The sequence below is a fragment of the Salvelinus fontinalis genome, chromosome 2, assembly GCF_029448725.1.
Source record: "Salvelinus fontinalis isolate EN_2023a chromosome 2, ASM2944872v1, whole genome shotgun sequence".
Classification (NCBI taxonomy): Eukaryota; Metazoa; Chordata; class Actinopteri; order Salmoniformes; family Salmonidae; genus Salvelinus; species Salvelinus fontinalis.
In genome coordinates, this window is record NC_074666.1 from 96,668,691 (window position 1) to 96,681,085 (window position 12,395).

Here is a 12,395-nt window from a genome sequence, read left to right on the forward strand (position 1 = left end):
ATCATCTTTAGTCTAGATTAGACTAGAGACTGAAGGTCTGTTTTTGTTGTGTTGAAGCCCAATCCATCAGGAGAGACCAGACTCACCCAGCTGTCTGTCCATGAAGAGTGACGGGTCTATGGACATTTTCTATGATTGTGAAGATGGAGACTTTTCTGTATTTACAGGGTAAGTAGTACTCATGGTACATACCAGGTATGTAATTCACAGAGCGAAAGCAGTCTGTCCATGAAGAGTCCACTCTATGCCAATTACATGCAACAAGGGAGACATTTGTTCCATCAAGAGTAAATAGTCATGGTATTGATACAAATAGAGTGTTTGTGTTCAAAATGTTAAACACAGGTTCTACAAATCCCAGGGCACAAAACAGACAAGGTTTTAAAAATCTAACATTTAAAAGTTTATATTCTGTTAACTCAAACCCAAATAATGTTGTTGACAAGTCCTTTACTCATATTTGTGACCACTTTAACGGTTTTTAGCTCAATCATCTGAGCTAGAGTTTACAAACACAGAACATAAGACCAACACATAAACAAACTTAGTCCCAGATATAAATCAAATTGTATTAGTCACATACATATGGTTAGCTGTCACGGCCGTCGTCGGAATGAGACCAAGGTGCAGCGTTGTCAGCGTACATTTCTTTATTTATAATGTCGCCAACAAAACAAGAAACGACGTGAAGCTTATAAGGCTATAGTGCCCCTAACGAAGATAACTTCCCACAAACACAAACGGGTAAAAAGCTGCCTAAGTATGATTCCCAATCAGAGACAACGATAGACAGCTGTCCCTGATTGAGAACCATACCCGGCCTAAACATAGAAACACAAAAATCTAGAAAACAGAACAGAATGCCCACCCAAATCACACCCTGACCAAACCAAATAGAGACATAAAACGGCTCTCTAAGGTCAGGGCATGACATTAGCAGATGTTATTTACAATGACGACCTAGGAACAGTGGGTTAATAACTGCCTTGTTCAGGGGCAGATATTTACCTTGTCAGCTCAGAGATTCGATCTAGCAATCTTTCAGTTACTGGCCCAACACCCTAACCACGAGGCTACCTGCCGCCACAGACATACATGGTATCACTTGTGATACGTAATTATTATACATAAATCATTGCCAAAAGCACAAGACACACTGTTGCATGTAGGTCTATATTATTAATGGATTGATCATATAGAAATATAAAAACATTATTTTTAACTACTACAAAGCAATTACATGTGGCGCAGGAACCACTGACTCACTGCATTATTCTATAGTATTATCAAGACACCTGCTGTTAACTCTTAACTACTTAGGACAGCTCACGAGGTGTCCTAAATATCTGCTGACTAGGTGGGACTAGAGACTTCATGCATTGCTTTAATTTATACCCATAAGTGTAAAATGTCTTTATTCTCAGCACTTATATGACCAATTTTCTACTCTGAGACACTTTGGCGATATGGGCCCAGATCTCTGTTATAAAAAAACATAGAATGTTTGTTTAACACAATAAAAAATAAATATTACTAATGTAACCCGCTGTAAAGACTTTGTTTAGTTGATTGTGTTGCACTGCTCATGTCCGTGTTCTGGAACTGTCCGCGTCCCCGTACAGAACTGTCCACGTCCCCGTTCGGTGTGGCGCCAAGGATATTGTACGGTTACGCGCAGAGTTGGCTGAGGTGATCTTGGGGAATAACGACAGAGTTTGTTACAGTGTTAAAACGCCAAAGTTTATTGTTCAGTTAGCTTTTTGCTTAATGGTCACTGACAGTATGACTGTAGCCAGATCCTTTTTACTCGCTATCCTTGTTTCATTTTGTTGTTCACTGGATTCATCATCATCCTCGAGACGAGGGACGAGGGACAGACAAACGACCTGCTAGCTACCCAAGCTAGTCGTTACAGCTAGGTAAGCTAGCTAGCTACTCTACCAGTAGCATCCTAGTTATCCTAGCTAGTCGGTACAGCTTGGTAAGCTAGCTAGCTACTCTACCAGCAGCATCCTAGTTATCCTAGCTAGTCGGTACAGCTAGGTAAGCTATCTAGCTACTCTACCAGCAGCTTCCTAGTTAGCCTAGCTACCACTACATCATCACCGGCTGTCTGCATTTCTTGTGGACCGATGGAGCTCCCCGGTTGTTTCTTCCACCTGTTAAATCCCGTGGAGGGCTTCTCCCTCTCTCGTTGACGGATGCTGGCTACCTCTGTCCGGTTCTCCTCTCTTCACTAGATGGACGGTAACTTTAGTGTTTAACCCTTCTGTGTCCAAGTACCAAACTTTTGAGTATTATTTTCGGGGAGTCTCAAGTAGGCTGGACACATTACATTTTTAACAATGCTTTTATTTGTTGATAAAAACTACTTAATTGTATTCGCCATGGACCCCAGTTTCATAACTGTCTTATGTCTCTAGTTATGAAGTAAACGCCAAAAAACAGACCATGTTTTAGGATATTTTTCACCCTGCCAGCTCCTATTAGTTCTATTGAGCACCGTGGCACCAACTCACCTTCTGAACGTTCTATTTCCACCTCATTGTTCTGCATCACAATGGCAGCTTCACTATTATTATCAATGAAACCTGTTGACCATAACCGTGAACGCTGACCTCAAGTAAATTATTATTAACAGGGTTATGGCTGCATTGCGAGTACGTTCCCTGTTCAACTGTGTACATGTTGTGGTAATCCAAATGCCAAGCAATGACTGGTGCATAGCTAGCCAACGTTAAGCATTTTCTGGTCGTGGTTAACCACATGTGTTTTCAGAAAAAGGTATACAACCTAAACAGAAAGCATGTCCTTGTCCTCTTTTTCAAGATGTGGCTGATTTAAACAGCCAGGATACTTTTTTAAATTAAGAAATAACACTTTTTTTCATGACTTGTTGTTTCTTAATGGCTGCTGGGTAATTTGATACGTATCTAAATCTTCGTTTTTAGGCATCGAATTGAATGAATGCTGCACAGGTTCACAGAGTTACAAACCAAATGGACAGGTCTAGCTCATTGATTTGTAGATCTGACTCTGTTGCTACCTCAGATTATGAGCCTAGCAGGTGTTGTGATTTAGTTATGTAATACCCACAGAGGCCACAGGGAGGAGCAAGAGAGCTATAAACCCATACTGTTTTTTGTCTTGAATACCCTAAACCTAACAATCAATCAAATGTATTTATAAAGTCCTTTTTACATCAGCAGAAGTCACAAAGTGCAATACAGAAACTCAAACCCTACCTTTTACCGATTTTAGCCCTAACCCTAAATCTAGGGTAGCCTAGAACACTTTTAGAACCTATTCTAGTAATAATATTATGTTAGTAATTAATACGTTTTTCTCGACCAGATGTGACTGAATTAATGTTCAGGCTTATTGATAATCGTTATATTAATGAAGTATAATTTCAAAACATGAGCATAAAAACAGGTGATAATAAACATGAATCATCATTATATTACTTCACAGTAATCTGTTAAATGCTTTTTTCAGTCCTTCCTCTTGCGTTAGCAGTGTGTAAAGGGACAGAAAGAAGCACACAGGAGTTTTCCTGTGAGGGGGAGTGGTGGTGTATCCAGGGAGAAAACTAATCTAATATTCTGAAATGTAAACTGTGGTCTTATGCTGCCATCTATTGGAATTATGTAGCAACTGCAGTAGTACTAAATAATGTGTAATTCCTTACTAAAGTAGTAATTATATAACATGTTCTAGTTTATTTTACCACTTACAACCATAAAATAACAATTTATAGCATAGTAAACAATGAAACTGACATAAACCAAAAACACCATATATTTAGTTAATTATATATATATAGATATATAAAATTATTTATTTAGATGGGTGACATTATCTGCCAAAGTAACAGCCCTGTAGACAAAGACGAGCTCTCCAGTAGGTACCAAAACATTCAAGGGACATTTTTTCAAAAGTGGTGTTACAAGTTTATCAACGTTCAAAGCAGAGTTACTTTCCCATTGTTCCTCAACTGTAGTGTATGATATGCAGTTTTCTAGCTCTGAGTCTCTACTTTTATCCAATGTAAAAAACCTTTTTCAAATTTTGCGACATAAGACAGAATCGAGCCGGTCGGTCACATTTGACTCTATAAAACCTAGCAGTACTACTGATTTCTCTGAGAGTGAGGCAGATATACATTATTACTGTGTAAAACCTAGCAGTACTACTGATTTCTCTGAGAGTGAGGCAGATATATATATCATTTTGCAAAAAAACATGATAATTTGTCCCTCAAGTAAAACCATCAAGTGATAAATTATAAACATTACATGTCTGTCATTGAACAATGCCATATTATATAGAAATAACACACCAACACCATAATTTCTTTTAGATAAAAAAGCTATTTTATGAACGTTTCTGAAAAATGGATATGTAGTGTTTTGGACTTAAACTCTTCTTCTGTTTCCCCATCCCCAAATAAAAGCTAATTTACGAACATTTCTGAAAATGGATATATAGCGTTTTGGAATGAAACTCTTCTTATGTTTCCCCATTTGAGCTCAGAGTAGATGAGAGATGTAATGTTTGTCTCTTTTGTGTTGAAGCCCAATCAAGCAGGAGAGACCAGCCTCCCCTGTTCCCAGCTGTGTGTCCATGAAGAGTGAACAGTCTATGGGTCAACCTATACAGTTTAGAGAGGGAGACTTTTCTACTGAACAAAGGTAAGAAGAACTAATGGGTCATGGTCAGTGAGTTAAACAACACTGTCTCTAGTCATTTCTCTCCCATTTTCCCATTTCATTTTGGTTTATTTCATAATCCATATGCTAATCCTTTGTCCATTTTCGTAGTCCTAAAACAATATTAAACAAACACTGTCACGCCCTGACCACAGAGAGCTTCTTATTCTCTATGTTGGTTAGGTCGGGGTGTAACTAGGGTGGGTCATCTAGGTGATTATATTTCTATGTTGGCCTGGTATGGGTCCCAATCAGAGGCAGCTGTTTATCGTTGTCTCCGATTGGGGATCATATTTAGGCAGCCATTTTCCCTTTGTGCTTTGTGGGATCTTCATTATGTTGCCTGTGAGAACAATAGCAGCGTCATGTTTCGGTTTGATTTCTTTGAGTTTCATAATAAAGAGGATGGAACCATACCACTGATTATTACGATCGTGACAAACACAACATTCCCTCCCTGTGTGTGTGTGTGTGTGTGTTTGTGTGTGTGTGTGTGTGTGCGCACTTCTTGGATGTTGTGTCCACAGAAACCAAAAGGAGAGATCAGAGTCAGAGATTCTCAGTGGTCAGTCTTCCCAGAGTCATCAAACAGACCTGGACTCCATATTCAGTGTATGTGGTCCTGTTATGTACATTTGTTTTTGTTTACCTCAAGTAAAGTTGATCTGTCAATCATTCATTATTGTGTTAATAAGAAAGCCTTTATTCTCTTGCTTAACTTATTTACTTTATTTATTTCAGTTGCTTGAAGAGAAAATGATGACATTCGTGAAGAACGAGCTGAAGATGTTCAAGAGGATTCTTAGTCCAGAACTCCCAGAAGGCTTTGAGAGTCAGAAGCAGGATAAGGAAGTGGTGGATGCTGAAGATGAGAAGCAGGAGAGCAGTGCCAGAGAGGGGGCTCTGAAGATCACACTGCACGTCCTGAGGAAAATGAACCAGAAGGAGCTTGCTGACACACTGGAGAAATGTAAGATCTGTCTGCCTCATGTTGAATGCTGTTTTATAACATTTCAAAGCTGTAGCTAAAGTACAGCTAACGTAGCTGTGTAACTCAATGATATTGTAGCAGCCTGAACACAACACCTAGTGACCTCATCAAGTAGCAGCAGGGATGTGTTGTGGTGATTAATTTAGAGAGAGAGACAACATTAATAATACCATCAATAATACCAATAATAATATAATCAGTTACACCAGTCAAAATAATAAATTATTATAATGTAAAACTTTATAACAGTCCTACAATACTGTAGTCATTAAAACAGACGTAATATTAATATCCTCTGTGTTATTTCTAGATTCAGATGAGCTTGCTGTGATTTGCCAACGTGAACTCAAATCTAATCTAAAGAAGAAGTGCCAATGTGTATTTGAGGGGATCGCTCAACAAGGAAACCCAACACTTCTCAGTAAGATCTACACAGAGCTCTACATCACAGAGGGTGGAACAGGAGAGGTCAATAATGAACATGAGCTGAGACAGATTGAGACAACAACCAGGAAACAAGCAAGACCAGAGACTGCAATCAAATGTAATGACATCTTCAAACCCTTAACTGGACAAGACAAACTTATCAGAACTGTGCTGACAAAGGGAGTCGCTGGCATTGGAAAAACAGTCTCTGTGCAGAAGTTCATTCTGGACTGGGCTGAAGGAAAAGCAAATCAGGATGTCCAATTTGTATTTTCATTCCCTTTCCGGGAGCTGAATTTGATGAAAGAGGACAAACACACTTTCATTGATCTTCTCAATCACTTCTCAATGGAAACCAAACAATCAAGAATCTCCAACCTCGACAAGTACAAAGTTCTGTTCATCTTTGATGGTCTGGATGAGTGCCGACTGCCCCTAGACTTCCAGAAGAACAAGATCTGTTGTGACGTCACAAAGTCAACCTCAGTGGATGTTCTGCTGACAAATCTCATCAAGGGAAATCTGCTTCCCTCTGCTCTCCTCTGGATAACTACCCGACCTGCAGCAGCCAATAAGATCCCTTCAGGGTGTGTTGACCAGGTGACAGAGGTACGAGGGTTCAATGACCCTCAGAAGGAGGAGTACTTCAGGAAGAGATTCAGTGATGAGGACCTGGCCAGCAGAATCATCTTACACATAAAGACATCAAGGAGCCTCCACATCATGTGCCACATTCCAGTCTTCTGTTGGATTTCTGCAACAGTCCTTGAACACATGCTGGAACATAAGAGAGAAGAGATGCCCAAGACTCTGACTGAGATGTACACACACCTTGTGGTGTTTCATACCAAACAGAAGAATGAAAAGTATCTTTGGAAAGAAGAGACAGGTCCACACTTGAATAATGAGAGCATTCTGTCACTGGGAAAACTGGCTTTTCAACAGCTTGTGAATGGCAATCTGATATTCTATGAAGAAGACCTGAAAGAGGCTGGCATTGATGTCAATGAAGCTTCAGTGTACTCAGGATTGTGCACACAGATCTTTAAAGAGGAATGTGGGCTGTACCAGGACAAGGTGTACTGCTTTGTTCATCTGAGCATTCAGGAGTTTCTGGCTGCTGTATATGTGTTCCTCTCATTCATCAACAACAATGCGAATCTAATGGCCGAACCTCAATCAACGTCCAGGAACCTTTCTGCGCTGTTCAGAGACAAGCATAAAGTTACTTTCTACAAGAGTGCTGTGGATAAAGCCTTACAAAGTGAGACAGGAAATCTGGACCTTTTCCTTCGCTTTCTTCTGGGCCTCTCACTGGAGTCCAATCAGAAGCACTTTCGAGGTCTACTGACAAAGACAAGAAGCAGCTCACAGAGCCATAAAAAAACAGTCAAGTACATCAAGGAGAAGATCAGGGAGAATCCCTCTCCAGAGAGGTGCATCAATCTGTTCCACTGTCTGAATGAACTGAATGACCATTCTCTAGTGGAGGAGATCCAAAGCTACCTGAGATCAGGAAGTCTCTCAAAACCCAACCTGTCACCTGCACAGTGGTCAGCTCTGGTCTTTGTGTTGCTGACTTCAGAAAAGGAGCTGGATGTGTTTGACCTGAAGAAATACTCCATATCAGAGGAAGGTCTTCTGAGGCTGCTGCCAGTGGTCAAAGCCTCCAGATCTGTTCTGTGAGTTAATAAAATGACATATAAGAACTAATCATCAGGAAGAAATATTCAGTTTAGGGAAAAATATGTATTGTAATATGTTTATATAATATTATATTGAAAAACATATTGAATAAATGCTTTGATTTTTACATTAGTATAACATTATGACCATACAATTCTAGGAGACGGAAGATTAATATATATGTTGTTTGGGAGAATAAACCAAATGCATCTGCCATTGTCCATCTACGCTACTGGTGTTAAATTAACAGTGTGTTTGTGAAGTCATGATGATCTCTTTGTCAGGCTGTCAGGCTGTGGAGTCACAGAGGAAGGCTGTGCTTCTCTGGTCTCAGCTCTGGAGTCAAACCCCTCACACCTGAGAGAGCTGGATCTGAGTAACAATGACCTGAAGGATTCAGGAGTGAAGCTGCTCTTTGCTGGACTGGAGGATCCCAACTGTAAACTGGAGTCTCTGAGGTCAGTATTCCTGTTGTTGGTCAACAAGTGATAACTGTTCACCAGATCCACATGTGTTTACCAGACACACATAGTCCACACCATATGTGTTTGGACAGTGAAGCTTACAGTTTTACATTTGGTGCTATGCTCCAGCATTTTGGATTTCAGATATAATTTTTCATAATCTAACATTTTATTTGAGGTTAATGGTGAGAGGTTAGTATGTTTTGTTGTAGCCGTTATTTATTTTAGCCATTATTATTTATTAGCCATGATCTTTCTCAATCATGGCAGTCACAGGCTTGATGTAGTCATTACGTTCAAAGAATATGGGACCAAATACTATACTTTTGACTACTTTAATACACTATAAGTGAATTGGTCAGATTTAGAGGTCGACCGATTATGATTTTTCAACGCAGATACCGATACCGATTATTGGAGAACCAAAAAAATCCGATACCGATTAATTGGCCGATTTTTATAAATATTTGTAATAATGACAATTACAATAATACTGAATGAACACTTATTTTAACTTAATATAATACATAAATAAAATATATTTAGTCTCAAATAAATCATGAATCATGCTCAATTTTGTTTAAATAACGCAAAAACACAATGTTGGAGAAGAAACAAAAAGTGCAATATGTGCCATGTAAAAAAGCTAACATTTAAGTTCCTTGCTCTGAACATATGAAAGCTGGTGGTTCAATATTCCCAGTTAAGAAGTTTTCTATTGTAGTTATTATAGGAATAATGACACATCGACGATTTCTCTCTATACCATTTGTATTTCATATACCTTTGACTATTGGATGTTTTAATAGGTACTTTAGTATTGCCAGCCTAATCTCAGGAGTTGATAGGCTTGAAGTCATAAACAGCGTGTGCATCAAACATTGCTAAGAGCTGCTGGCAAACGCAGTAAGGTTTGAATGAATGCTTACGAACCTGCTGCTGTCTACCACCGCTTAGTCAGACTGCACTATCAAATATCAAATCATAGACTTAATTATAATATAATAAAAACATAAATACGAGCCTTTGGTCATTAATACGGTCAAATCCGGAAACTATAATTTCAAATACAAAACGTTTATTCTTTCAGTGAAATATGGAACCGTTCCGTATTTTATCGAACAGGTGGCAACCCTAAGTTTAAATATTGCTGTTACATTGCACAACCTTCAATGTTATGTTATAATTATGTAAAATTCTGGCAAATTAGTTCATAACGAGCCAGGCGGTCCAAACTGTTGCATATACCCTGACTCTGCTTGCACAACGCAAGAGAAGTGACACAATTTCCCAAGTTAATATTGCCTTTGTGGGAGTGAATGGATACAGGCTGGTAAAAACAGGAAACTAAGACATAATGGCCAAAGCCATTATAAAGGCTTAGTGTAAATTGTCTATTGTCTAGGACAGGAAAATAAAGCAAGACCATAAATGCATAGAAAAGCTGGAAATTCCAAGGTCAGAGGGACATACAAAGGAGGGGGCCAGCCAAATGACCAACAGATGACCTATAGGCATAATACATATTTATATTAGGACACTGAGAAGGTCCTGGCACCATTGTAATCTAATCAAGAGCGGATACAGGCGTTATTGGGCATGAACAAGCAGGAAGCCTGAAAATGAAAGACAATGGTAACATATGACGTATGAGAAGTAACTTAATGTGCGTATGTAAAAAACTCATTTTTATGTGTGTGTATAAAAACAGAGCCAGGGCTTAGGAAAGGTGGTCTTTCCGCGGACTGACATGGCTTGTGATACATTGTATTAAAAAAGCCTATATTGATCTCACAAGTTCTTGTAAGTGTTATATTTCTGAGACGATTATCCACGACACCTTCTAACATGAATTTCTTTTAACTAAATATGAAGGTTTAAAAATATATACTTCTGTGTATTGATTTTAAGAAAGCCATTGATGTTTAAGGTTAGGTACATTTGTGCAAAAATTGTGCTTTTTTCAGCAATGCGCTTTTGTTAAATCATCACCCGTTTGGCGAAGTTGAAGCAGGCTGTGATTCGATGATAAATTAACAGCCACCGCGTTGATTATATGCAACGCAGGACAAGCTAGTTAACCTAGTAATATCATCAACCAGGTGTAGTTAGCTAGTGATTATGTGAAGAGCGATTGTTTTTTATAAGATGAGTTTAATGCTAGCTAGCAACTTACCTTGGCTCCTTGCTGCACTCGCATAACAGGTGGTCAGTCTGCCACGCAGTTTCCTCGTGGATTGCAATTTAATCGGCCATAATCGACATCCAAAAATGCAGATTACCGATTGTTATGAAAACTTGAAATCGGCCCTACTTAATCGACCGTGCAGATTAATCGTCAACCTCTTTTCAGAATATTTATGACTTCTTCAAATAGGGGGACTAGATACATAAAGTGCTTACATTTTTCTAAATCGTGAAACGGATACAGTGGCTTGCGAAAGTATCCACCCCCTTGGCATTTTTCCTATTTTGTTGCCTCACAACCTGGAATTAAAATAGATTTATGGGTGTAACGATAGTCTATTTCGTCCTCCTCATCGGACGAGGAGAGGCGACAAGGATCGGAGGACCAATTTGCAGAGTGGTAAGTTTCCATGATATTTAATAAACACGAAAACAATATACGATACAAAAACAACAAACAAAAATACCGTAACAGTCCCGTGTGGTGAAACACTAACACAGGAACAAACACTCACAAACCAAACGTGAAACCCCAGCTGCCTAAGTATGATTCTCAATCAGGGACAACGATTGACAGCTGCCTCTGATTGAGAATCATACCTGGCCGAACCCAAAATCCCAACATAGAAAACACACAAAGACAACCCACCCCAACTCACGCCCTGACCATACTAAATAAATACAAAACAAGGGAAAATAAGGTCAGGAACGTGACAATGGGGGGTTTGTATCATTTGATTTACACAGCATGCCTACCACTTTGAAGATTTAAAATATTTTTTTTTTGTGAAACAAGCAAGAAATAAGACAGAAAAACTGAAAACTTGTGTGTGCATAACTATTCACCCCCCCAAAGTCAATTCTTTGTAGAGCAACCTTTTGCAGAAATTACAGCTGCAAGTCTCTTGGGGTATGTCTCTATAAGCTTGGCACATCTAGCCACTGGGATTTTTGCCCATTCAACGAGGCAAAACTGCTCCAGCTCCTTCAAGTTGGAGTGTTTCCGCTGGTGTACAGCAATCTTTAAGTCATACCACAGATTCTCAATTGGATTGAGGTTTGGGCTTTGACTTGACCATTACAAGACATTTAAAATGTTTCCCCTGAAACCACGAGTGTTGCTTTAGCAGTATGCTTAGGGTCATTGTCCTGCTGGAAGGTGAACCTCCGTCCCAGTCTCAAATCTCTGGGAGACTGAAACAGGTTTCCCTCAAGAATTTCCCTGTATTTAGCGCATCCATCATTCCTTCAATTCTGACCAGTTTCCCAGTACCTGCCGATGAAAAACATGCCCACAGCATGATAGCGTTTTCCTTGATGAAGAAAAGGCTCAATTTTAGTCTCATCTGACCAGAGTATTTTCTTCCATATGTTTGGGGAGTCTCCCACATGGCTTTTGGTGAACACCAAATGTGCTTGCTTATTTTTTTTCTTTATTTTAAGCAATGGCTTTTTTCTGTCCGCTCTTCCATAAAGCCCAGTTCTTTGGGGTGTACGGCTTAAAGTGGTCCTATGGACAGGTACTCCACTGTACCGGAGAATAACCCATTCAGGCTTAACCTTGTTCTCTTTTTTGCCTCGATACGGCTTAAAGTGGTCCTATGGACAGATAGTCCAATCTCTGCTGTGGAGCTTTGCAGCTCCTTCAGGGTTATCTTTGGTCTCTTTGTTGCCTCTCTGATTAATGCCCTCCTTGCCTGGTCTGTGAGTTTTGGTGGGTGGCCTTCTCTTGGCAGGTTTGTTGTGGTGCCATATTCTTTCCATTTTTTAATAATGGATTTAATGGTGCTCCGTGGAATGTTCAAAGTTTCAGATATTTTTTTATAACCCAACCCTGATCTGTACTTCTCCACAACATTGTCCCTGACCTGTATGGAGAGCTCCTTGGTCTTCATGGTGCTGCCCCTTGCTTAGTGGTGTTTTGGCCTT

General features: G+C 39.5%; 1 protein-coding gene across 1 annotated transcript in view; it reads left to right on the top strand.

The window, feature by feature from the left end:
- The first annotated feature begins 4,552 nt into the window (after positions 1-4,552).
- LOC129868526 (NACHT, LRR and PYD domains-containing protein 12-like) overlaps positions 4,553-12,395 on the top strand; it is a 40,110-nt gene continuing 32,267 nt past the window's right edge. The window contains exons 1-5 of the mRNA XM_055942603.1: positions 4,553-4,694; positions 5,240-5,324; positions 5,454-5,682; positions 6,014-7,811; positions 8,100-8,273. Coding sequence (XP_055798578.1) covers positions 4,627-4,694; positions 5,240-5,324; positions 5,454-5,682; positions 6,014-7,811; positions 8,100-8,273 — 2,354 coding nt within the window. The 5' untranslated portion in view covers positions 4,553-4,626. The remainder of the gene's footprint in view (positions 4,695-5,239; positions 5,325-5,453; positions 5,683-6,013; positions 7,812-8,099; positions 8,274-12,395) is intronic.